This window comes from Dromiciops gliroides, chromosome 4 (assembly GCF_019393635.1).
Source record: "Dromiciops gliroides isolate mDroGli1 chromosome 4, mDroGli1.pri, whole genome shotgun sequence".
Taxonomy (NCBI): domain Eukaryota; kingdom Metazoa; phylum Chordata; class Mammalia; order Microbiotheria; family Microbiotheriidae; genus Dromiciops; species Dromiciops gliroides.
In genome coordinates this window covers 129,128,175-129,150,503 of record NC_057864.1, presented here as the reverse complement: position 1 = coordinate 129,150,503, position 22,329 = coordinate 129,128,175, and the positions used below count along the sequence as shown (strand labels likewise).

At 39.2% G+C, this 22,329-nt stretch overlaps 1 protein-coding gene and 1 non-coding gene across 2 annotated transcripts in view; one reads left to right on the top strand and one right to left on the bottom strand.

Annotated features, from left to right (window-relative positions):
* The first annotated feature begins 4,351 nt into the window (after positions 1-4,351).
* ACBD3 (acyl-CoA binding domain containing 3) overlaps positions 4,352-22,329 on the top strand; it is a 44,056-nt gene continuing 26,078 nt past the window's right edge. Inside the window, 1 exon segment of the mRNA XM_044000849.1 lies at positions 4,352-4,711. Coding sequence (XP_043856784.1) covers positions 4,402-4,711 — 310 coding nt within the window. The 5' untranslated portion in view covers positions 4,352-4,401.
* On the bottom strand, positions 21,338-21,399 carry LOC122727070. The gene has a single exon (XR_006353029.1). It is a non-coding gene; the product is annotated as a U7 small nuclear RNA (small nuclear RNA).

Genomic DNA, 22,329 nt, shown 5'->3' with positions numbered 1-22,329 from the left:
TGTGTGACTCTGGGCAAGTCACTTAACCCCCATTGCCCCGCAAAAAAACAAAAACAAAAAACCACACACAAGAGTGGGCATATAGAAACCTATCAGAAAAGCACATAAATAAGGCAAACCCCACATGCCTAGGAAAACTCACAACTATGACCTAGAAACTTCATTGTTCTCTTTCTATCTTAGGGATTGTACACAAAAATTCCTTGATGAATTTCAATCTATTTCTGTGTTGAAGGGAAGTACCAGATGTTTCTGTTGCTAAAAAAGAATTTATTCAGCGATTCACAATGTGCTTGACTCACTGGACATGACATCCCAACCAAACTACAGTGCTGTGTGAGTTCTCTGATTCCAAGCTGTCTCTCTGGTCTGCTGGAAATACCCCTTAATAGCAACTGTAATACCCATCACTTCCAGCTTCAGGCTTCGTTAATGGCATTTGATTCTGGACTTTTTCTCCTTTCTGCTCTTCCCTTCCAGGGTTTTTCTGCCACTCCTTCTCTGTCTCATTTGCTGGTTTTTCAACCATATTATAGCCACTAACCATGGGTATCACCCAAGGCTCCTTCCAGGGTCTTCTTTTTTTGTTCTAACCTATCTCACTTGGTGATCTCATCAATCCCATAGGTTCAATTGTCATCTCTAGAAAGATGATTCCCAGCTCCACATAGAGCACTTTCTCTCTCCTGAGCTGCAGTCCTTCATCACATACCTTTAGGACATCTTGAACTGGTTGTCCAATAGGCATCTCAAACTCAATGTATTCAAAACAGAACTTATTATTTTCCCCTCAAAACCCTTCCCTTTTGTTAATTTCCCTAAGAGCACCTTCAGCCTTTCAGTAGCCTAGGCTTGCAACCTCAGTATAATTTTCAAATCCTCTATAGCGCTTACTCAGCACATCTAAGCTATTTAAGTCTGCAAATATTTTTGTTTCTACCTTCACACCATCTCTTGTATATATCCCCTTCTTTTTCATTCACACAACCTCAACCTTAAGTCAGACCCTATTCACTTCTCCCCTGGACCACTGTGCTAGCTTTCTAACTGCTCCTCCTGCCTTAAGTCTTTCTTCCCTCTAATTCACCTTTCACTCAGCTACCAATGTGATTTTTCTAAAGTATGTCATTGCCCTGCTCAATTTAAAAAAATATTTATTTTTTCCCCAATTACACGTTGAAAACAATTTAAATGTTAGAAATCAGTTTTGAGTTTCTAATTCTATCCAGCTCTCTTTCCCTCTGCCCCCTCCCCCTCCCTGAGATGGTAAGAAATCATATATAGGTTATACATGTGCAGTCATGTAAAACATTTCCATATTAGTCATTTTGTACAAGAAGACTTGAGTAAAAGAAAAAGGAAGAAAGAGAGAGAGAGAAAGGAAGGAAGGAAGGAAGGAAGGAAGGAAGAAAGAAAGAAAGAAAGAAAGAAAGAAAGAAAGAAAGAAAGAAAGAAAGAAAGAGGCTAACCCCCTGCCTGTCATTTCATATTCCATCACAATCATATACCACTGCTTGTTTTAGCCATTCCCCAAATGATGGGCATCCTCTTGATTTCCAATTCTTAGCCACTACAAAAAGATCTGCTAAAATATTTTTGTACAAATAGGTCCCCCCACTTTTATTTTGCAGGACAATGAGGGTTAAGTGACTTGCCCAGGGTCACACAGCTAGTAAGTGTCAAGTGTCTGAGCCCAGATTTGAACTCAGGTCCTCCTGAATCCAGGGCCAGCGCTTTATCCACTGCGCCACCTAATTGCTCCCCTTTTCCCTCTTTTAAAAATGTTTTTAGGATACAGACCTAGCAGTTCACCCTGCTCAGTTAGCTCCAGTGGCTTCCTATTACTGCCAGGATCAAATATAAACTCCTCTCTTTGGCATTTAAAGCTCTTCATAACCTGGCCCCTTCATACATTTCTGGTCTTTTTACACTTTAGTCCCTCTCATGGACTCTGCAATCCAGCCACATTAGCCTATTTGCTGTTCCTTGCACAAGACCCTTCATCTTTGGTTTCTGTGTCTTTGCATTGCCTATCCTGTGTGCTGGTATACTTTGTCCTCTCACCTCCACTGTTTTCCTGACTTCCTTCAAGATTCAGCTCAAATCCCACCATCTACCGGAGGCCTTTCCCAATCTCTTCTCCCTTCTATCTCTTAGTCCCTTCCCCTTTCTGATTCCATTCTATCCACTCTGTTTGCACCTAACACGTGCTAGTTATTTACATATTGTCTCCCTCATTAGAAAGAGAATTCCTTGAGAGTGAGGACTGTTTAATTGTTGTTCTTGTATCCCTGGTGCCTAGTATGGTACCTCATACATTATTAGGCACCCAAATGCTTATTGATTGATCCATAAATCAGGTCACATATGATCAGGTTCAGTACCTTAGTAGAAGTGGAAAAACGGATAGATACAAGAGATGAAATTGGAAGTAAAATCAACAAAAAAGTGGCCATTGATCTGAACCAAGGTTATGCTGCATTTTAATATTGTACTCTGATGGGTTACTGATTCATAGAAGGCCTTTAAACATCATAGTAACACATTCAACTTGAATTATCACAGAATATCTCTGTTAATAAACAAGTCAATAAACATTTATTAAGTGATTACTACATAACAGACACTGAGCTAAGAGCTGAAATAGATGCAAAAAAAGACAGTCCTTGCCCTCAAGGTGTTTACAATCTAATGGGGGAAGACAACACAAAAGAAAGGGTGAGGGCAGGAACCCCTTCTGAAGTGTGATGGAGAAGTCTAAAGGAGACAGCAGAGTAGAAAATGAAGAGATGGATGGCCTAGGTATCCTCCTTAAATCAAGGTTCTGGGAAGGGCTTTCTACCTTCCATTCAGCATGATGTGTCCCAAGGCAGAGGGTACTGATGAAGTAGAAATTCCATGACTGCAGCATCCTTGGGGGAAGTACCAAGATACAGATTTTCTGTCCCTAAAAATAGGTGCATTATTAAAAGTATCCCATGTTTCATACCTGTTCCCAGTTTGTGTTGTGCCTTCCTTGCACTCCAGTCATGGCTCTCTCTGTTTTGAGGAAGATGGGGAGAAGGAAGGGTGAAAGATAACTGAGTTTCTGGGGCAGCTAGGTGGCTCAGTGGATAAAGCACTGGCCCTGGATTCAGGAGGACCTGAGTTCAAATCTGTCCTCAGACACTTGACACTTACTAGCTGTGTGACCCTGGGCAAGTCACTTAACCCTCATTGACCTGCAAAAAAAAAAAAAAAAGATAACAGTTTCTGAGTGATCAGGATAGCAATGTCATTAAAAGAATTAGGGAAATTAGGGACAGGAAAGGGTTTAGAAGAAATAAGCTCAGTTTTGGAAGTGTTTAGTTTGAAGTGAAGGCAAGACAAGGACAAGCTCTGTATACAGTTAGATGTCCTAATATCATAGATCTAGATAAAGTTGGACTATCTGAAACCTCATTTTACAAATGAAGTGGCTTTGGAGATCAGAACAGAGGGTAGGGCTAAAAATATAGTTCTGGGAGACGTTTACATAGAAGAGGAGCTGAAGCCATGAGGGTGGGTGAGTTTGCCAAAGGACAGAGAGTAGAAAGGGATGGAAAATGGTTAGACTATGCACCCGGTGTATGCTACAGGAAGAAATGCTGGCTGACTTAAGTACAGGGAATTGCAGGGCCAAAGGCAAAGAAACGGAGATGGTCCCAGAGGAGAGAGAATGACACTTTGTGGGCCTGGTGGCAATTCAAAGCAATCAGCATTTATTAAGTTGAGTCCCAGGAACTGGGGATAGAAAGATAACAAATGAAAAGTCAAGGAGGAGTTTACTGAACTTGGGTGGGGCACAATGTGTACACAGCTAATAAGGTAAATAGAAAGTAATTTCCTGTAGGTTAATGGGGATAGTACTAAACATCAGGGGAGATTAGGAAAAGTTTCTAAATGAGGCTGCGGGACTTGGGATCTTGGTAGACTTTGATTGGAATGAGGGGATTCCAAGAGCCGGAGGTGAGGGAAAGCATCCCATGCAAGGGAGGGAGAGTTGTGCAAAGACTTGCTGGAACAGGTTTGGGACCAGGTTCTGCAGGGCTTTAAATACCAGCTTAAGAGTCAGTTGTGGTCACCGGCAAAGAACCTAAAAGAGAGATTTGCCACGTTGGGGCTACGGGTCGCCATCTGGGATATTCCTGGCATTTCTGGTTCTGCCCTCCCCAGGGACAGGGGGGTGGGGGTGGGAGGAGGAGACGCCGAAGGGGCGGAGCCTGCGAGAGAGGAACGTCCTTGGGGGCGGGGTCACCCAGACTTGTCCTTCCTACTACTTCTCCTCCCGGAAGTTCCGCTGTGGGCCGGCGGAGGTCAGAGGGCAGCAGGAAGTAGATACGTGGCCGCCGCCTGTCCGCAGCAGAGGAGGCGCAGCCCGAGATGGCGGGGGTGCTGAGCGCGGAGCGGCTCGAGGTCTCCATCGACGGCCTCACTCTGAGCCCGGACCCAGAGGAGCGGCCCAGCGCCGAGGGGGCTCCGCTGCTGCCGCCGTCTCCGGCTGGGTCTGCGCCCGAGTCGGCGTCGGAGAGGCGGCGAGAGACCGGGGAGGAGGCGGCGGCCGAGGGCCCGGCCCCGGCGGCTCCCCCGGGCCCGGTCCGGGTGACAGCGGCGGACGACTCTCTGTGCCTGGAGGAGTTCTGGGGCTTCGGCCTGGAGGAGCTGTACAGCTTGGCGCTCCGCTTCTTTAAAGGTGAGCCGGGCCCTGGGCTGCCGCCCGCCCCGCCCACCTCCGCTCCTCTCCTCTCCTCCGTCAGTCCGAGCCCGGCGCCCGGGCAGCCTCCGGCCCCCGCGTGCCCCATCCCGAGCCGAGCTCCCCGGGGGTTTGTCCTGAGGCTCTCGGCCCTGCCGAGCAGCTCCACCATCTCGGGTTTCTCGGGGCCACCGTCGCTGCGCAGTTTCTATTACTCCTGCTCCCCCAGTGTCTTCCTAGTCCTGTTCTAGGTTTGATTTCTCCCCCAGCCCAGAAGCAAACACAAAAACTTTGTTCAGCCCGTTTGGCGGTACTCTAGGCATGCCAAAGTCTCTTCTTTTTCTGGGGATGGGGGGACAGAAGCTTCTTTTTCCTCAACTTATTTTTACCTCCCGGGACTTCGGGGATTCCTAACCTGAAATTGCATTTGATTACCTGGTGGTTTATGAGTGTCTTTAGGGCACCCTGGAGGTAAATTTACCTGAGTGAACCTCTTGTAGCCCCTCCTGTTTGTCACAACCCCAAAATGAAGGAATGTTCTGCTTAAGGCCTTTTGGACTTCTAACACTGTTAAAATCTATTTTCTCCCCCAACTCGAAAGTATGTGAATTCCGTTTGTTTTACTATACTTAAAATTACTTCTGTTTTCCCCCACCCCCACTCCCAACAACTAGTTGTCCAAGGTCGATCTGTCGTAGTTTTCTAGTGGTAGGGGGGAAATTCATGATTGATCTAGTCTGTGGGTGATGATATCCGTTCTCCTGACGGAATCGTGGGGCTGATGTCGTAAGGGCGTATAGAACGTTAAAGATAAAACAGCAAACGTGATTTATTTGTGAAAACTTGGTTTAAAATACCTTTGTATAAGACTTGATTATTGCTAGGTAGGGTGATAACTTAATGAAGTGCTCTCCTCACAACAAACCTTTTAAAAAAGAGCAGGAAACAGGCACACACAGAGAGAGTTTGTCACTTCCCCACGATTACACAGTTACACATTTGAGTTGAAAGGGACCTCATGGTCATCTGTTTCACCTATACTTGAAAATCCCTTCCACAGTGTACAGGGTTGAATGTTGGAATTCAAACTCGGGTCTCTTGACTCTTTAGTCCAGCGTGGTAGTCGTTATCCATGCTGTTTCCCATGTATGAGTTTTAGTATTAGTAATGTACTTTAAAAGTAGTTTTTCTGAAGAATATGCTTTGCAGATTATTTATGTTTATTAAAGGTCACTAAACTGTGACTTTAACTGCAAACTATTTCAGACATCTCTTACCTAATTAATTAACCTGGCTGTTGATTAGATCAGTCTGTTTAAAATTTGTTGCACCTTTTGGTTTCTACTTTATTTGCAATAATAGTTAACTGAGGTTAGTGCTTTGAGGATCACAGAGCTTAGAGAAATAACGGAAAATAGGGCTAGCTTATTTGACTTAAGTGATCAGTGTTTAGTGGCTTCATTTTTAGTGTTTTGCATGTAATAAGGCCCCCGATAATGTCAGTCAACAAGCATTTTTTAAGCTCCTACTATGTACCAGATACTGTCTTAAGGTGTTTGAATTGAATTATGAAGTAAAGTAATAATGATGGCAAGGCATTTCTTTGGTCTGGGACCAGCGATTTTGTCAGTATATAGGGAACTCCAGTATATAGAGCTCTCCACCAAAACAGATTAGGCACCTTTCTGTAATTTATAGCCTTAGTTGCCTAGGAGCCTTGAGAAGTTAAATGACTTGTCTAGGGTCATACATCCAATTAGTTTGTTTCAGTCAGAACTTGTATTCACATTTTCCTGAATCTTTCTATCTGCTCTTGCCTTGCTCTCTTTGTAAACCTCATTTACATAAAGCTCTGTTGGTCTCTGTGCAGTTCAAAATACTATTGCCTGCTATCTTAAATTTTCAGCCTCCACAGAATACGACAAGGTTGGAATAAAATTGGTAGTATGATTTCTTCCATGGATAGTAGAATTGTCTTCTGAAAGTATGAAACTTTATTCTTGGTGCTAGAAATCTCATACCTTGAAATACAAGGTACCTGATATGTAGAGTTCATTTAGTATCTACTTGAAGCTGCCTCAAGCCGATGCCAAGTATTTGTATTAAGGAACCAGTGTAGTAGTAATTAAAGGCCTCCTTCATTCCTGGATCATTTGGCAACAAAGATGCTTAGTATAGCAAATGTGGAATTGAAAAATAAAAGGGAGCGACCAAAAGTGGTTAGAAGAAATATACACTGCAGTAATGGAAAAGCAGAATAATGGAATCATCGCCTTCCTTGTCATCAAAGGTAGTTTTTTCCCCAGCTTGCTGACCTAGTAAACTCTTTGGGTTTTGATTCATTTTTCTAAATAGTACTGCAAGGTGAAATTTCCTTTAGGATTTGCAATAAAATCATTGTTATGTGAATTTTGCTCAGAAAAGTTTACCTGTTCCTCAGTGAGTTTGAGATAGGAAATATTTCTTTTTACTTGATAGAATAAAAATAGACCTTGAAAATGAGCATATCTTAGTCCATTTGAAAGATAATGTACTGGAAGGCTGGACATCCGTGTTCTACTCCAGGTTTTCCTACCAGTATTGGGAGTTTGATTTATGATCCTTTGTGCTTTGGCATATCTGTCTATTGAGGGGTAATAACCTTCTTGTACCACAAATTAGCCAGAAGATGACATGAGAACAGATGAAAGTGATTTGAAAAAGTTAAATGTAAGTATAAGATGTTTTCTTTTTAAAGCAAATTTCAATTAGATGGGGTAGGGAGACACAAAATAGAGGGTTGATTTAGCTCTTTTAGCTTTTCTGTTTCTAGGATGAAGATGAACTGAGGGAGTAAAGGTGTGATCTTTAAGAGTTATAGACCAATTAGTAGGTAGATTTTAGTTACAGGGATGACAGCAGGATAAAGTAATTACACTAAAGTCATTTCTGAGTAGACAAGAAATAGACTACATGGCTTGAAAACTAAATATTTTTGAATAATTGTTAACAGTCCAGAAGCTATAGATATCCAGAGGGAAGGTTTAGAGAACAGAGGGACAGATGAAGGTCACTGGGAATTTTAGCTGGGCCCAATTTTCGAGTTGGATGGCACCTGTCTGAAATATCTTCTTTTCCCTCCTTAAAAAAAAGTTCTACTTTAAAAATTTTTGAATTTGACAAACAACAAAAGAACGTTCTCTATGCAAAGTAGAACAGAAAAAAAGAGGAATCTAAAATAACTTCAGAATAATTAAAAACTAATAGGAACCATCTGGATATTTCTCATATGGCAGTAAGAAAATAGGGGTATCGGAGCATCCTTTTCAGGATTCCTACCTAGGGATGTATTTTAAAATGTGTTGCTAAGTATTGGAACTTTTTTATGACCAAAAAAAAAACACCAACCCGCTTCAGGGTTTTAAAGCCTTTGCAACCAGCAAAAAATTGAACTGCAGGATCTTATTGGTAGTGGTTGCACGGTTTGCTAGGGCATTTTCCCTGGAACAAATTAATATTTCTTCCTTTGGGATATTTCATTTGCAATTAATACAATAGTTGACCAGGTATCATACTTTTACAGCCTGATTCTGCTAACTAAGGGCACTGAGAATTATATTTCTCAAGTAAACAAAAAGCTATTTTAATGCAGTGTTCACTGTGGACCAGTGACCCGGAAGTTGCTTTGTTTTTTATCCCTTTTCATATAACTCATTTGCACTTGCTTCTCTCTCCCCTTCCCCCCAATAGATTGTAATAAGGACTGTCTTGTTTATTTCTCCTTTTCTCTGCTTCTACTCCCTCCTTCATAGAATGGGTCTTTGATTAATATATGTTAGAATGCCTGTGTTTCTAGATGAAATCACACTAAAAATACTCTGAATTCCAAGGAAGAGTTGGTTATTGCTATTTTGCCTAAGTTTCTATTCTTGACTTTCTATACATTTTTATTTGGTATATTAGATGCAGTTGAATTTGGAAAAACTTTTTTTTATTTTGAATTTCTCTTCATACATCTTGTATTTCCATAGCTGTTTGCATGTTGTCTACTACATTAGAGTGTGAATTCCTCTAGAGCAAGGATTGCTTTTGCCTTTTTTTGTATGGCCCAGCCCTTAGGGAAGTGCCTAGCACACAGTGAGCATTTAATAAATGTTTGTTTACTTGAGCTGAGCCATTTAAAATTTTCAAAATTCAGAAATTATATGGATTTTCCTATTATGTTGAGGATAGTTGCTTGTTACCTGACACAATTATTGTTACCAATAGAGAATAGTTTTGTGAAAATCTTAAAGGTTTTTATTTTCCTTTGACCTTCCTTAAACATCTGTAAGGATTTTTTTTTTTAACCAAAGGCCACATTAGATAATTGGAAATAGGGTTGTAATGGGGGTGGGGGAAAAAGTGTGTATGTGTGTGTATAGGCAAATTCTCAAATGATTTTTTTCCAACTTGTGTTCATTTTCATGTACTCATTTCACACAAACATCCCCTCTCCTTTCAGATACAGCCATACAGCTAGCTAAATGAGTAGATATATAGAGGTCCAAGGGAGAGGTGTGGGTCACCAGAAAATTTAGCTAGGCCTCTGGCTAATTCTGCCTTAAACATATTTTGTTCCAATTTGACAGTTCTTATCCAATTGGTTTGAAACCAAGATTTTTCTTATTTGGAGGTTATCTTGGTCCATTTCCAAAAGATGGCTGCTTTGTGAGTGAACCAGTGCAAGTTAACATTCTTCTCATAAATCATAAAGACCTTATTCATCATAATTTGTTTATATAGTTTACTATCCACTTTAATTAGAGGTATTTTGGTTGCTGGTTTGTGAGAATTTAGTATTATCCTTAATTTTAGCTATAATGTTTCTAAAAATCAGATCTTTTCACCAAACCCAGTTGCATTTGTTTTTCATATCAGTGCAGGTATTAAGGTGGTTTTTGTTTTTTATTAATTTAATTTTTTAAAAGTTTGAAGGGATTAACTCAGTTTTTCTAGATAGTATCAGTGTTTCAAACAATCTTGAAAAGCTTGTTCCTCCCTTTGGCAATAATGCCCTGTAAACCATCTTGGAAATAGTTGTATATTTTTTCCCTAATTTTGGTACATATTCAGTTTTAAGAAGAAGAGGCTTCAGAAACATTTTTTTTTTTTTTGGTAAATACTCACATATATAGTGGTTTAAGATTTATAAAGCACCTTCCTCATGATAGCCCTTTGAGGCTGGCAGTATAGTGTTACTCTTCCCATTTTTAAGATGAGAAAATTGAGGCTCAGTGAGGTATTATAACTTTCCCAAAGTCACACAATTAATTAGTGTCAAAGTTTGAAACCAGGTACCTTCTATGTCCTGTGCTGCTTCTTAGGTAGGAGCAGATCACTTGATTGCAGACCTGCACAATTTTAACTGGGTAGCTATGATTACATAACTACTGTCAAATTCTTTACCTAGAAAAGGTTTCAGAAATTTTACTGTAAGTGTTAAGTCATTTCATTAACAAATTAAGCAAGAATATAACCTAGAAGCTGTCTCTTGAATCACTTAGAACACTATTGAATGCTCTCTCAGCCTCATTTACCATATAAATAGGTGTCGACTGAATAAATGAGGAGAGTAAGGTGTGTGTCTGTATGTGTACTATATAACTGATAGATTCTCAGTTATATTTAACATTTCTGTAATATTGCCTAAAATTTGGCAAATTTGTTAATTTGCCATCTTTGGCGGTTCTGGGGCACTTTTAAGCTAAAATTGTTTTGGGGGGGCAGGACAGTGAGGCTTAAGTCACTTGCAGGGTCACACAGTCAGTAAGTGTCAAGTGTTTGAGGCTGGATTTGAACTCAGTTCCTCCTGAATCCAGGGCCAGTGCTCTATCTGCTGTGCCACCTAGCTGCCCCCCCTCATTCCTTTTTTACCATTCCCATTGTCACATCTTGGGGAATGGGGATAAGGAAGGAATACCTTTATTAATTAAACTATTAATTAAAACTATGGAAGTATTTTCCTGTTCAGGACCACAATAGTATATTTTTATCCTTTGAAAAAATCTTCCTGGTGAGTAGCCAGGATATTCCTAACTTAGTTAAAAAAGAAAAAGGATAAAAAACACAGCCCTAATGTTTCTAGAAAACAGAACTGTTGCCTTATAATTCTTTTTATATTTCTTCTTTTTTCTTAAAGAGGTCAAGGTTAGCCTTAAGAACTTGTAAAGCATCCTTATAGTTTTACCTATTTATTTAATTCATTGAAGTGTTCAGGGAGGAAATTGGTTAAAGGTTTAGATTGCCAGAGGCTCTTGAACTGTAGTCCCTGAACTTGGTTGGTTTTTTGTTGTTGTTGTTGTTTTGCGGGGCAGTGAAGGTTAAGTGACTTGCCCAGGGTCACACAGCTAGTAAGTGTCAAGTGTCTGAGGCCGAATTTGAACTCAGGTCTTCCAGAATCCAAGGCCAGTGCTTTATCCACTTCGCTACCTAGCTGCCCCCCCCCCCCACTTGGTTTTAAAAATATCTTGATAATTGTATATCAGTATTGTTTCCTTTGTAAATCCTATGTACTTTATTTTATGCATTTAAAACTTTATTCTGAAAAGGGATCCATAGGATTCACTAAACTGCCATAGTTATGACACATGACATAAAAAAGATTAAAACCCCTGGTTTAGAAGAGTAAAGTGATATTTTTAGCAGGCACGAAAACACTTTAGTTTCCTTTTCCCATCCCACCCAACTTTTGTTGTTCAGTTCTGTCCTCTTCATGATTCCGTGGACTGTATCACACTCGGGGTTATCTTGGTATAGTTTACCATTTCCTTCTCCAGTGGATTAAGGCAAACAGAAGTTAAGTGATTTATCCAGAGTCACACAGGTAGTAAGGTCTGAAGTCGTATTTAAACTCAGTCGGATTTGAACTTCTTGACTCCAGTCCCCAAAGTTCTATCCAATGAGCCACCTGGCTGCCTCCCTTATTCCACTATTCTAGCCTTAAGTTCATTCTTCAGTTGTGGAACATGGATTCTTAAAAGCCATTGTGTGTTATTTTGTTACTGTTTGGCGTCAGGGCACTGTAGTGTTTGCTATTATTGTACTGTAGGATAAACAAGAGTAAGCCTTGATCTTAAAGACTGGATGGATCAATACAAGTTTCCATTTTTTCCTCTGGCTTTCTTTACCCATGTGCTTAAAGTCAAAGTAGCCTTTGTATACTTTTCTTTTTTTTGGGCAGGGCAGTGAGGGTTAAGTGACTTGCCCAGGGTCACACAGCTAGTGTCAAGTGTCTGAGGCTGGATTTAAATTCAGGTCTTCCTGAATCGAAGGCCAGTGCTTTATCCACTGTGCCACCAAGCTGCCCCCAAGCCTTCGTATACTTTTACAATTCTTTTTCTTAGATTTTAAAAACAGGAGAGACTAAAAAAGATTACAGAAAATTTTCCCATTGCTTTTGAATTATGCCTTATTTCTGATACTAATAATGACTTTCTCAAATCACCACCAGCATAATGATGTTTGTGTGAAGCTTTAAGATAATGATGGTTAAGTGCTTTCTAATTCTTTATGAAAACAACAACAGTCATGAAGCTGAGATTCTGAAAGCTGTTGCTGTTTTGGTTGTATTTCATAATAAAACAGTTTTATATCTTTGAAATCTTTTTTTTTCCTTTTTGCAGGGCAGTGAGGGTTAAGTGGCTTGCCCAGGGTCACACAGCTAGTAAGTGTCAAGTTTCTGATCCGGATTTGAACTCAGGTCCTCCTGAATCCAGGGCCGGTGCTTTATCCACTGCGCCACCTAGCTGCCCCTATATCTTTGAAATCTTGAGCCATTCTGTATTCTGTTATTTTTTCCGGTAGTTCTGTAAAATAGCAAGACATCTTGTGTCAATAGGCTTAATTAAGGTAAAAGGCAAAGTGAAGTTATTCATAACCTTCAGTAAAAATGAGAAGAAAGTCTTTAGGAAGCTGCGTACCAACAAAAAGTAACTATACTAGTTTTTTTTTTTTGTTTGTTTGTTTGTTTTTTGCAGGCAATGGGGGTTAAGTGACTTGCCCAGGGTCACACAGCTAGTAAGTGTCAAGTGTCTGAGGTCGGATTTGAACTCAGGTACTCCTGAATTCAGGGCCGGTGTTTTAACCACTGCGCCATCTAGCTGCCCCAGCTATACTAGTTTTGCTTTGACATTTAAGACAAATCTATACAGTGTCAAAAATAACTAAATAACCTGATTTTTGACATGGGAATAGGTAGTGAGGAAGTATATTGGAGAGCATATGTTGGGAATAAGGAATGAGAGTAGCAGGGTTTATAGAAGTCTCATAACCTCACATGGTGAATGCTTTCTTTGAGAAAACAAGAAGGTATTGGACATGGCAGGCAAAGTGTACCATCCTGAGACAATGAAATTGAAATATTTTAACAGGCCTGGAAAAGACTCGTCACTGCTCAAATAATTGTCTGTGTACAATTAGATCCATGACTTAGAATAGAAATCAGAATTGGGGAAAGGCTAGAAGAAAGGATAATAATCCATGATAGCCTCCCTTTCCATTGCTGGCTGCACCATCACTCATTCTCAGCTTTACTGGTCAAGGTTGGGAAGTTGGGACACCCCTTGCTCCCCATTGCCACTTCCAGGTTTTCCCCCTTCCTCTGTCATTCAGTGACCTCACTTCCTCTGGATACATGCTAGTCATATTTGCTACCCTATTAAAATCCTGGGGCAGCTAGGTGGCGCAGTGGATGGAGCACTGGCCTTGGAGTCAGGAGTACCTGAGTTCAAATCCGGCCTCAGACACTTAACACTTACTAGCTGTGTGACCTGGGGCAAGTCACTTAACCCCAGTTGCCTCACTTTAAAAAAAAAAGTTGATATATATACAAAATTTTTGAGATTCACCTGTGCATTTATCAGTGGTATCATCCATGAGAGGATTAGTAGGAAACAGGTTTTTGAATATGTATAATGACAAAATATGTTCACCACAGTGATGGTGAATGTCTATGGACTAAAATTAGAAGGAGAGCAAGATGTTTTATCTCCAAGAAATGACAAATACTTACTGATCTCAAACTTTATTATTCTAGGGGCAGCTAGGTGGCGCAGTGGATAAAGCACCGGCCCTGGATTCAGGAGGACCTGAGTTCAAATCCGACCTCAGGCACTTAACACTAGCTGTGTGACCCTTAGGCAAGTGCTCACTTAACCTCAATTGCCTCACCAAAAAAAAAAAAAAAAAAGATTACTCTCAAAATAATAACATACACCTGTGATCTCATCAATTTGGATGTTCCCTCCAATGATATTCACATTCTGTCATAAGTTCTCTGTGTGGAGTTCCACCCAATCAACCAAAGGCCTTCCTCGATATCCCCTGACATCATACATAAAGATGCCAGTGGAGGACTAGTGCTGTTCACTTGTCATCTCTCATCCTCCCAACGTGACCAGATCAAACACCTCCTTTTTTGAACATAAATTTTCCTGAAGACATCCTTTATTTCCTTCGGTAGTTCCATTAACTTCCCCATTAGTTATATGTTGTTCCTTGTTTGTGCCTACCATGTTTACTGTCCATTTGTCTGGCATTCACTTTTAATTCTTCAACAACAGTAGAATACCACATCTTTCAACCATAAAATACAGGCAGAATAATAAAGTTTGGTTTTTTGGGGGGTTTTTTTGGTGAGGCAATTGGGGTTAAGTGACTTGCCTAGGGTCACACAGCTAGTAAGTGTTAAGTGTCTGAGGTTGGATTTGAACTCAGGTTCTCCTGAATCCAGGGCCGGTGCTTTATCCACTGCGCCATCTAGCTGCCTCGAGGGTAATCTTTAATGTGGTTAAGATAAATATTTAAATTTTACTTTTTATTCTGAATTGATAAATACCTCCTAGAAAGAACATTTCCATATATGAAATCACAAATATTTAATATGTATGTATAGCTTGCCTTAATTTCCTTAAAGTATGTAATATACTCAGTTGATTGCTTTCAATGCTTTGAGGATACCAAGAAAGGCAAAAACCAGCCCCTACTCTCAAGGAGCTCACAGTCTAGTGGGGGGATAACATACAACTATGTACAGACAAGATATAGGTAGGATAAATTGGGGTGCAGTTTTAGAGGCAAGGCCCTAAGATTAAGGATGACTGGGAAGGATGAAGTAAAGGAAAACTTGCATTTTGGATAACATACAACTATGTACAGACAAGATATAGGTGGGATAAATTGGGGTGTAGTTTTAGAGGCAAGGCCCTAAGATTAAGGATGACTGGGAAGAATGAAGTAAAGGAAAACTTGCATTTTAAAACATAGACCTGGGCAGCTAGATGGCACGGTGGATAAAGCACCGGCCTTGGATTCAGGAGGACCTGAGTTCAAATCCGACCTCAGACACTTGACACTAGCTGTGTGACCCTGGGCAAGTCACTTAACCCCCATTGCCCGGCGTAAAAAAACAAACAAACAAAACCATAGACCTAAGGAAGAATTGGAAAACGCCGTATATTTGTATTTTAGAGGCATTTTACTCATCCTTGAAATCCCTATACCAGTGAAAAAACAAGTCAGGGACAAGCTAGATGGTGCACTAGCTAGATGGAGTACTGCATATGAAATCAGGAAGATTTGAGTTCAAATTCAGCCCAACACTAGCTTTGTGACCTCAGACAAGTGACTTACCCTTTGTTTGCTTCAGTTTCCTCATATATAAAATGGGGTTAAGAATAGCATATACTCATACCCTTTAACCTAGTAATACCACTACTAGGTCTGTATCCCAAAGAGATCATAGAAAAGGGAAAAGGACCCACTTGTACAAAAATATTTATAGCAGCTCTCTTTGGGATGGCAAAGAATTGGAAATCAAGGGAATGTCCATCAATTGAGGAATGGCTGAAGTAGTTGTGGTATATTAATATAATGGAATAATGTTTCTTACAAATGATGAGCAGGCAGATTTCAGAAAAACCTGGAAAGACTTAAGTGGACTGATGCTGAGTGAAGTGAGCAGAACCAGGAGAACATTGTACACAGTAATAGCAACACTGTGTGATGATCAACTGATAGACTTGGCTCTTCTCAGCAGTGCAGTGATCCAAGACAATTCCAAAGAACTGGTGATGGAAAATTGTTTCCACATCCAGAAAAAAGAACTGTGGATACCGAATGCAGATTGAACCATACTATTTCTACTTTTTTTTTTCTTTTTTGAGGTTTTTCCCTTTTGTTCTGATTCTTCTTTCACAACATGACTTAATGCAGAAATACGTTTAATGTGATTGAACATATATAGCCTATATCAGATTGGTTTATGTCTTGGGGTGGGGGGAGGGAAGGGAGGGCGGGAGAAAACTAAAGAGAACTAAAAATCTTATGAAAACAAATGTTGAAAACTATTTTTACATGTAACTGGAAATAATGCTTTTATGATTAAAAACAAGAATAGCACTTACTTTTCAGGGTTCTTGCGAGGATGAAATGATAAAATATTTGTAAAGTGCTTAGCCCAGTGCCTGGCACATAGTAGGTGCTATAGAAAAGTTGTTGATGTTATTTCCAGTCCCTATTCCTCTGAGGAGTAAATTTGCATGAGACTAGAGTATTTTTTTTTCTAGTTCAATTTCAGTAACAGTAAAGAATCTATGTTCAGGCCATGTTGGTAGAGTTATAACAACATTACATTTCTATATTCTTTGACGTTTACAAAGTGTCAGGCATTATGCTCAGCTAGGTATTGTAGTTAATGAGTACTGGATTTGCAAACAGGAAAACTTTTTCAAACCTGCCTCAGAGATTTACTGTGTGGCCTTGGGAAAGTCACTTTATCTGCATCAGTTGCTTTATCTTTAAAATGGAGAAAATAATAGTACCTAACTCTCAGGATTGTGTAGATAAAATGATACTATCTGTAAATTGACATATAAATGTTAGCTATCATTTATTTTGTAAGTGAGGAAAACTGAAGTTCAGATACAATTAATTGTTTAAGGTTGAACAGCTTGCTAGTATAATGGTGGGATTAGAACTTCAGCCCTTTTGACTGCAAGACTAATGCTCTTCCTACTACATTTTCCTTTTAAATATTATTGGTTCAGTTCTAGGATTTTTTTTTTAATCTGAAAGACAACTATCACCACAACAATACTTGATGTTCCACTAGAGGATTCTGCATTATAAGTAGTTTAAGTCCTAGCTTCTTAAACTGTGGGTTGTGACCCCATACAGGATCCTCTAACTGAATGTGGGGGTTGTGAAAAGTTTGGCAGCAGTAAAAGGTTATGTATACCTACTTTATATACTTATATACCTGGAGTCGCATAAAAATTTCTTGGGCGAAAAGGGGTTGTAAGTAGAAAAAGTTTAAGAAGCCCTGGTTTAAGTAAATATGAATCTATTGAATGCTGACCCAGCTTTTTAGTTTCCCTGTTTTGTTTTTTTTTGTTTTTAATTGGTCTTGGCATAAATTACTATAACACAAAAGGGTCCAAAAGAAAACTCTGAAACACCACCTTAGCATTATATATCTTTTAACAGAATTTTATTGTGGTTGTTTTGCAGGCATATTTGCTAGGTACATGCATTTAAATATCTTACTTGCTTATAAAATCTATTTACTGAACCAAATGAAAACATTTTTGTGGTTATAGTCTCTTTTCTTTTTTGGGGGGGGAGTGAGGCAGTTGGGGTTAAGTGACTTGCCCAGGGTCACACAGCTAGCAAGTGTTAAGTGTCTGAGGCAGGATTTGAACTCAGGTCCTCCTGACTCCAGGGCCGGTGCTCTATCCACCGTGCCACCTAGCTTCTCCAGTTACAGTCTATTTAAATGCAAAGTCTGATATATAGTAGGTGATTGAAGCAGTATTTAAAAAATGAAATTTCAGTAATTGAATGGCTAAATCTTAGGTTAATTCTGTTCCAAATTTGTAACTTTGTTAATGCTCGATTGCTTTCATGATATGAGAATAGGGGTCTTTCAATTATCAAACAGTAAGCATTTATTAAGTATGTAATGTGCACCAGGCATTGTGCTTAAGCATTGAGGATACAAATAAGAAGAATAAAACAATCCCTGCCTGCAAGAAGCTTACATTCAAAATTCCCAGTACCCACGCCAGCACTGATACCATCTTATACAAATTAAAGGTGCCATCTTAACATCTATATTAAAAACTAGGATAATATATTCAACCTGGAAAGGACTTTAGAGGTCATCTAGTCCAATCCCTTATTTCACAAATAAAGAAACTGAAACTGAACTGAAATGACTAGGCCAAGGTGACACAGGTTCTAAGTAGTAGAGCAAAATTCAAGTCCTGTGATTTCAATTCCAGCACTCTTTCCACTACAGTAGGCCATTTCTCTAAGGTAAATTCCTATCCATTGGAGATTATAATCTATAAGGGATCAATACAGACATATACAGTATGTACTTTAAAAAAAATCAAGGGGGGCAGCTAGATGGCGCAGTGGTAAAGCACCGGCCCTGGATTCAGGAGTACCTGAGTTCAAATCCGGCCTCAGACACTTGACACTTACTAGCTGTGTGACCCTGGGCAAGTCACTTAACCCTCATTGCCCTGCAAAAAAAAAAAATCAAGAATAAATAGGACTGGGATTATTGTTGGTAAATTGGAAAATAGTTTGAAGTAAATGAATAGGTGTTAGTGAATAAAAATAGAATTTGAGCTGTGATTTTTAAAGAATATAGAATCGAGGATTGAGATAATTTTTCTTTTTCTTAATCAAAACCGTTCAAGAGTGGGAACTATTTACACTTGTCATCCTTTTGTCCAACCCCCCAAAACAAAAAGAAAGCCTGTGGTACCAAGAAGATAGGAATAATGTATTTCACCTAAGTTTTGTTGCCATTTAATGTCTCTATTTACTTATGTAGTTGCAGTATGTTTGTATTCTTTTTGGATCTACTTTTTTCATTCTGGTTTCATGTTTTCCCCACATTTTGTGAATTCTTCATACTTGAAATTACTATGAAACTGACATTTGCAATAAGAAGTTATTATTGTTATGGCTCAGATTGGTAACCCTAAGTGTCAGGTTTTGCTTACTCTTGAAGAGGAAAGGAGATCTGAAATCTGAAGGAAGCTTCTCATTTCATTGTGGAATTTGTTAGCATTGTGTAATATAGAGTGAGGGTTCTTACTCAGCAGCCTTGCTAGATTCTCATCGACAAAACACTGTCATGCAGCAAAATATCTGGTAAAATAGTTCTGGTTCTAGCCCAGTCATTGGGTGTGAGGGTAACCTTGGGAAAGCCTATCTGCTACTTTATTCTGGGAACTGGAAAAAAGCAGGGATAGATCTCGTTGATGCGATAGTTGAAAATTACTCTGGTGAATAAATTTGTCATTCTTTAGTCCTGAGCCCAGTATAGTAATTAAATTGGCTTTTCAGTGATCTGACCTATTAGAGCCATCTTATGACCTTATTCTCAAAAGTCATGCACTAAATAATAGAAATAATTTACTTAGTGCTTTGAGGTTTGCAAAAATACTTCATTTACATGAAGTTTTTAATTTGATTTTCACAATGAACCTTATGGAGTAAAAATAGATCTAGATCTGCAAAGGACTCCGAGGTTATCTGGCCCAGCCCCTTCATTTTACTGGTGAGGAAAATGAGGTACAGGGAGGTTAAGTGAGTTGCCCAAACTCACACAGGTAGTGCCAGAGGCAAGTAAGTTAGCGACTACAGCTGTCATTATCCTCATTTTATAGATGAGGAAAAGGATTCTCAAGTAAGATGAAAACTGCCCATGGACACGGAACCTCTAAGTGTCTGAGGTGGAATTTGAACCCAGGTGATCTTTTTTGACTGTCACCTCGCTGCCGCTCCAGGGTTACTTTTATGATAATAGGGCACAAAGTGTTAACAATGCCAGCCTCCCCCCCAAAGAAAGAAATATACCTAGATTTTAGAAGTTAATCTCCCTCCCCGCCCCTCCCCCACCGACCCTGGAGCAATGAGGGTTAAGTGACTTGCCCAGGGTCACACAGCTAGTAAGTGTCAAATGCCTGAGTGGGATTTGAACTCAGGTCCTCCAGAATCCAGGGCCGGGTGCTTTATGCACTGTGCCTCCTAGTTGCCCCCAGAAGTTAATCATTTTTAATGGCAGATTCATTTAGTTTTCCAATGAAAATCACCTTGGGATCAAATACCAAAACTATGAGTTTCTGCGAGTGTTTGCCTTTTGTTACATGCTTCTGTAGTTTGTTATTCTTAAACTAATGCTATTCTTCGTCAGGCGAAAGTTTTGTTTCAGTTTTAGGTAGTATCCCGATACTAAGGTAATGTTCATGCTGTCCTCTTTACAGGATTACCAACAGAGCCTCCTACGGGTGTTTTCAGAATTGTGCTACATCCTTACCCATATCCTGTTACTCATTTTCCTGTTTTTTGTAGTGTTTAATTTAGTACAGATGATTGTAGGGCTCTCTAGTGCTGAGTACAATGCTTTGTGTTGTTGCATTCTTCTATGTTTTGTCATTAGAAATATTGATCTTTAAAATACCTTTTGAATATTTTAATGCTATCAAGCCTCTTTATGGAAGCATAAGTTTATGTGGTTATAAATGCATGTGAGAAAGTGACCGATCAGCCACTTTTCTATGTGAGACTTTAGAGAATAGTTTTGAAAAATTCAAATGTGAGAGTGTCAGTTCCCTCATTTGGAAGGATAGATTAGATGAATTCAAAAGTCCCTTCCAGTCTTAATTCTATTAGTGTTTCTCTCCATCTTTCCAGGAAGTATGGTATAATGCAGAGCCTGGAAGCTGAAAGGCCCAGGAGAGGGGCCTAGTTCTGGCTTTGCAAGGCTTAGTGAGCTTTCTATAAAGTGGAGACACTGCCCATCTGTGTGAAAGACTTAAATGAGATTGTGCTTGGGAAAACTCTTGACAACTGTATGCCACGTGTAACTCTAAGGTGTAACTTTCATCCTTTCTGTTTGCTGTGGAAAGTTGTAATGCAACAATTGAAATTTTGGTTTGCAGTTTTCTTTTCAGTATGAATGAGATGACCAATTAAAGATCACCAGTGTAATCTGAGAGCAGGTTAAATAGAGATTTTCAAGTAGTTCTTCATGCATAAAATTGTGTCCTGGAGTTGTTTTACACGAACATTTTCTTTTGCCATTAAATTTTTTAGGTACATTTTGCATGTGGGCAAAATAAACATTTATATATATGTGTGTGTGTGTGCATATACATATAATATATATATATACGTATATATACACATATCTCTTTTTCCTTTTGGTCATTTTGGGGGGAAAATAAAAATATAATAGAATGTGCTATTGAAATTTGCTGATAATTAGTATTCCCTATTTATTTGCTTAAAGTACACATTGATCTGGAAGAGGTTGCCTCCATGTCCCTTGAAGGGAATAGAGGTTTGTTAGGATTTCTTTGGTCCAATTTTGGTTTTACTTTTAATTGAGAGAATTTAAAAAAATTGTTAAAGGTAACCGTAATGGTTGGAATAGATAAGTTTTGAGTTCATGGTACTTCTTTATCAAGTATTTTATCATATCTTTGAAAGCTGGATGCCCTGTTCAAGCTGTAAAAAGCTGAAACTGCCATGTTAGTTCATTTTAGTCTTATAACCACATGTTAGGCTTTTTTTTTTTTTTTTTAATTGGGCTTCTCAGTAGACACCGGAAAACCTACTAGACAAATTCTAAAAGAGATGCAACACTAAGTAAGGTCTTTTAACTGTCATGTTTGCAACTGGGTGTTGTTTAGTTGTGTCCAACACTTTGTGATCCTCTTTGGGCTTTTCTCAGCAAAGATACTGGAGTGGTTTGTGGCTCCTTCACCAGCTCATTTTACAGATTTCATCATCTGAGGCAAAAGGTTAAGTGACTTTCCCAGGGTCACACAACTAGTATGTTTCTGAGGCTGGATTTGAACTCAAGTCCTTCTGACTCCAGGGTGAGCATTCATTCAATCCACTGTGCCTCTTAACCAGGTGTATACACAGGCAGACTAGAGACTAGACAACTGCTTAAGTGTAGGGAAATTCTTGATTTAAGACATAAGTTATTTGACTATTAACTTGAAAAATAGTCAGCTTTTTAGAAATGACATGTAAACGGAAGTTTCATTCATTACATACATTTTAAAATTTGTATAATCATGAGTTCTCTAGAATTACAAGGGATTTCAGTGACTTTTATCCATACCCAGGGTATGAAACAACAGCATGATATAGTGGACAGAGTGCTGGAACTGAAGTCAGGAGAGACTTAAGTTTGAATCCTGGCCCACTAATTTTGTGACTTTGGGCAAGTCATTTAATTTCTTTAAGTCTCAGTTTTCTCATCTGCAAAATGTGGATAAGAATGCTTTTAGTAAGTACCTTATGGGGTTATAAGGAAAAGGCTTTAAAATAAAAGGTGAGTTCATGTGTTGGACAGATGATTATTCCACTGCTAAACAACTCTAGGGACAAGAAACTTACTACCTTATCAAACAGTACATTTCGTTTTTGAATAGATCTAAGCGTTAGAATATTTTTCCTTAATATTGGCCAAGTCTGCTTTTATGTAACTTCTACACATTGACCTTAATTTTGCCACGTAGCATATCTAATCCTTTGTTCATGTTAACCCTTCAGAGATTTGAAGA